At 45.5% G+C, this 5,090-nt stretch overlaps 1 protein-coding gene across 1 annotated transcript in view; it reads left to right on the forward strand.

Annotated features, from left to right (window-relative positions):
* Nucleotides 1–3,484: 3,484 nt before the first annotated feature.
* LOC109925403 (C-X-C chemokine receptor type 3-like) overlaps nt 3,485–5,090 on the forward strand; it is a 22,828-nt gene continuing 21,222 nt past the window's right edge. The window contains exon 1 of the mRNA XM_048620523.1: nt 3,485–3,585. Within this exon, the coding sequence (XP_048476480.1) occupies nt 3,544–3,585 (42 nt within the window). The 5' untranslated portion in view covers nt 3,485–3,543. The remainder of the gene's footprint in view (nt 3,586–5,090) is intronic.

The following is a 5,090-nucleotide window of genomic DNA, read 5'->3' on the forward strand; positions in this document are numbered from 1 at the left end:
GGAGCACCGTGCACAGTTCCAGTCTCTGTATCCCTCAGTTAGATCCACACTCAGAGCACTGTGCACAGTCGCTGCCTCTTTATCGCTCAGTTAGAGCCGCACTTGGAGCACTGTGCACAATTCCAGTCTCCGTATCCCATACTTACACCCACTCTCGGAGCACTGTGCACGGTTCCAGTCTCCGTATCCCACATTTACACCCACACTCGGAGCACCGTGCACTGTTTCAGTCACCTTATCCCTCAGTTAGACCCACACTCGGAGCACTGTGCACAGTTCCAGTCTCCGGATCCCTCAGTTAGACCCACACTCGGAGCACTGTGCACAGTTCCCATCTCCATATCCCTCAGTTAGACCCACATTCAGAGCTCTGTGCACAGTTCCCATCTCCATATCCCTTATTTACACCCAAACTCGGAGCACTGTGCACAGTTCCAGCCTCCATATCCCTCAGTTCGACCCACACTCGGAGAACCGTGCACAGTTCCAGTCTCCGTACCCCTCAGTTAGACCCACACTCGGAGCACCGTGCACAGTTTCAGTCTCCGTTTCTGAAAACAAATGTGGAGATAGGGAAGGTGGAAAAGAAGATGGATGAACAAAATGATCATACCTTCACTGAGAAGTTAGAAGGCAGACGAAAGACTGAAGAGAGACGGCGTGCGGGGGGCCTGATGGTTTCAAATTGTGAACGTGACCTTCAATAGGGCAGAGATGGACAGATATGTTTGCTATTGCCTGTTGTGGTGACCAGAGAGGGGCCCAATATCATAGACAATCCTCTGCTATGGATCAGACCAAAACACCTTCAAATATATCAATGACATTGCCTAGACCCTAACGTTTATCTTATTTAAATGCAAGTGTAAGCTCCTGTCTTCTAGATGTAATTGAATTGATCACCGTACTGAGCTGTAAGCAAAATAGACTTTATTCTCACTCTACAGTTAAAATATAAACAAAAGAAAGAAGAGCTGGTATAAAGTTAACTCTATTGGAAAACTTAACAGAGTCATGGATTATTTAACTACTAAACAGCAGCTGTTCCAATACAGTTACATTCCATTAACACACCCTTGGCAGAGGCAAATTCAGTAAAATAGATTGTCTCACATGTAGGGTTTCTCCAGTCCAGGAGGAAAGAACATCAAGACAAAATTCTGGCAGGCAAAGAGAGAGAGAGATAGAGAGTTTTTGGAGCTTCCATAGTCAGCTTCAAAGCCCCAACAATTACTGAAAGCGAAACTAAAATCCCTGGTTCTGTGGGAGCCTGACTCCACCCATTCATGCTGCTTCTATTGTTCCATCTTCAGAAAAAACAACCAAGGCTTGATGGGCCGCTTGTTTCATTGTCTTGGAAGAGACCGCTCTTCATCTCTCTCTCTCTCAAAACGTCTCTTCAAAAAGTAAAACAGGACAAAATACACCTCTGAAAGCCACTGAATAATCACACATGAATAAATCCTGTGGAGAATTGTCCCGTAAGAGCTGGGCTGGATGAAGTGGGAGATGGGTATGGCTGCAACAGTTTGGATTCAGGGAAACCAACTTTGGGATGCTGACTCCACACCACACAGGGTTTGAGTGAAGATTTGTAGCTGGGGTGATGGTTGTAGATGTTGGTGTGTTCACCGAGCTGGGAGGTTTAATAGCAGAGGTTTCATTCCCTTACTAGGTGACATCTTCAGTGCTGTGCAGCTTCCTGTGAAGCAGTGTTGTCCTGTGCTGGTTAGAATCTATGTGGGCTGGTTTTTGCTGCTTCCGGTAGGTGCTGGTTCCAGCTCTGTGTTATAATGGTTGGTATATCGGGTCTAATTCCATGTGTTTGTTGTTGGAGTTTGCGGATGAATGCCAAGGTTCCAAGAATTCCCTGACTGTCCTCTGTTTGGCTTGTCCTACAATAGCAGTGTTGTCCCAGTTGAAAGTGTGGTTTTTCTCGTCTGTGTGTACTGAAACCAAGTCCCTTTGCCACTATACACTTCCTACCTCTGTGGGTGTTTGGTCCTGACCCGTGAGTCACTTAAAAAAGAAACAACATCCAAGTTCAACAGATCAGAGACAGAGAAGGCAAATGGTAAGCTGGCCATTATTTCAAAGGGAATAAAAAGAGAGAAGTTTTGCTAAAACTGCACAAGGCCCCGACTGCAGCTGGAATATTGGGAACAGCTTTCAGCCCCTTATCTAAGGGTCATTGAATCGTACAGCACAGAAACAGACCCTTCAGCCCAACTCATCCATGCTAAGCAGGTTTCCTAAACTGACCTAGTCCCATTTGCCAGCATTTGGCCCATATCCCTGTAAACCTTTCCTATTCATGTACCCATCCAGATGTTGTAACTGTACCAGCCTCCACCACTTCCTCTGGCAGCTCGTTCTATACACGCACCACCCTCTGTGTTGAAAAGTTGCCCCTCAGGTCCCTCTTAAACCTCCCTCCCCTCACTTTAAACCTATGCCCCTCTAGTTTTGGACTCCCCTACCCTGGGAAAAAGATCTTGTCTGTTCACCCTTTCCATGCCCCTCATGATTTTATAAACTTCTGTAAGGTCACCCCCTCAGTCTCTGACGCTCCAGGGAAAATAGCCCCCAGCCGATTCAGCCTCTCCCTATAGCTCAAACCATCCAACCCCGGCAACATCCTCGTAAATCTTTTCTGAAAACCCTTTCAATTTTCACAACATCCTTCCTAGAACAGGGAGACCAGAATTGCACTCAGTATTCCGAAAGTGGCTTAACCAATAAAAACCGAAAGAACTGCGGATGCTGTAAATCAGGAACAAGAACAGAAGTTGCTGGAAAAGCTCAGCAGGCCTGGCAGCATCTGCGAAGAAAAGGTTAGAGTTAACTGACCCTTCCTCAGAACTGATCCTGAGCAGTTCTGCCAGACCTGCTGAGCTTTTCCAGTTCTGAATTTGTGGCTTAACCAATGTCCTGTACAACTCCAACATGATGTCCCAGTAAAGGCAAACATGCCAAACACCTTCTTCATTATCCTGTCTACCTGGGACTCCACTTTCAAGGAACTATGTACATAGACACCTCGGTCAGATCTTGAGATTGATCCTGGGTACGGATGAGGAGAGGTTAAATAGATTGGGCCTGTACCCATCGGAGTTTAGAAAAATGACAGGCCACTTTATTGAACCATACAAGATTCTTAGGGGACTTGACATGTAGTTACAAAGATGTTGTTGAGGGCGACGGTTAGATTCTATTGAGTTAGGGATGGCCTGGCAGATGTGTGGCATGAACATTACTGCCTGAATATGATGAGGCAATTTCTAAAATAATTTGAACAATTGGAAAAGACCAGAGGGAGAGAATTAGTTTGGAAAACCACTTGTTTGACAATAACTTGACAAATGCTATGCAAATCTACAATAGGCCACTGAATTGTTTGAAAAGAAATCTTGCATTGAAACAGTGACTCATTTGGTACACGTGGTCAGGAAGTTCAAGACTAGTTTAAAATAAACTAGATCTGCTTTTCGATTCAATTTACACTTCTCAGCTCCCCAGATCCGAGAGGACAGCTGCATTATAATGGACAATTCGACAGAACAATCAATGTTGGAGATAACATCGGTGAGAAAATTTTCTCAAATCTCTTTCGAATAGACATTTGTTTTATGCCTTAACGAGACGATATTGCATAGGGCTGGCTTATTAATATTTCTAGGTGTCCTCAGTAGCTTGGCATTGAGCATATCTATGAAGCAAAATTATCTCACCAGTCTAAGAATGAATAATATTTCAAAAATTGATTTAATAATGCTCTGAAAAATGAGTATGAGGAAAAATGAGAAATAGTTCCAATTTCTGCAGATGTGCAACAGGGAGAGCAGCACAGTTTTTGGGGAAATTGTTTAAAGTTATTCCTGTGCACATTATGACTCATACTCTGAAGAGGTTGTGGTGTGTTGCAGTATCCCTCTCTCTGTTCCAGGAGACCCAGGTTTAAGCCCCAACCCCCAAAATTGTGTTGTAACATGTGAGCAAAGGGGATTCGAATAATTGTAGAGTTGCCTTAGTCCAAGAGGAGACTCTTGTGTCTGTACAGAATCTTAAATTTGCTCCATGCTGCCTCGAATTCCGGCAACAATGTCTCTGATTCTGCACCAAAACCTCCCCCGAACCAACCCAACAACCTCATCATTCTTTTGAAAGTTCCTGTTGAATTTCTCCCTCTCAGGCAATGAGTTCCAGATCAGATGATGCTGGGTCACAAAAAACTAATTCTCTCCCTCTGGTCTTTTTTCCCCCAATTTTTTGTTTTTATAGAATCCCTATAGTATGGAAACAAGCCCTTCGGCCCAACAAGTCCACACTGGCCCTCAAAGTATCCCACCCAGACCCATCCCCAGATACTATGGGCAATTTAGCGTGGCCAATCCACCTAGCCTGCACATCTTTGGACTGTGGGAGAAAACCAGAGCACCCAGAGGAAACCCACACAGACACAGGGAGAATGTGCAAACTCCACACAGACAGCTGCCCAATGCTGGAATCAAACCCAGGGCCCTGGTGCTGTGAGGCAGCAGTGCTAACCACGAGCCACCATGCTACCCATCTCTAGGATCAGTGTCAAGATCTGACCTCTGGTGACTGACCCACCTGGCCACTGGGAATTCTGTATCACTTATCAAACCGTACAAAAATCCCATTAAAGTATTGAGCCTATAAAACAGTGCCCTAAAGGCTTACAAAGGGATGATTATCAACAGTATCTAGCAGTGTACCCCAACAGGAGATATTATTGACAGGTGATTGAAAGCTTAGTCGAAGAGTTTGGACTTTAAAAACCTTTGCAAAGGATGGAGAAAGTGACAGAGAGAGATGGACAGGTTTAGGGAGGGAATTCCTGAGCTCAGGACCCCAGGCAGCTGAAGGCACGGCCCCCAGTGGTGAAGCGATGGGAATCGGGATGCTTGAGAGTCTGGGATTGGAGGGGGTTACAAAGATAGGGAGGGGGTGTAGGGGCCGGAGGAGGTTATAGAGATAGTGAAGGGGTGTAGGGGCTGGAGGAGGTTACAGAGATAGGGAGGGGTGTAGGGGTGGAGGAGGTTACAGAGATAGTGAAGGGGTGTAGG

This window comes from Rhincodon typus, chromosome 47, assembly GCF_021869965.1.
Source record: "Rhincodon typus isolate 14 chromosome 47, sRhiTyp1.1, whole genome shotgun sequence".
NCBI classification, from domain to species: domain Eukaryota; kingdom Metazoa; phylum Chordata; class Chondrichthyes; order Orectolobiformes; family Rhincodontidae; genus Rhincodon; species Rhincodon typus.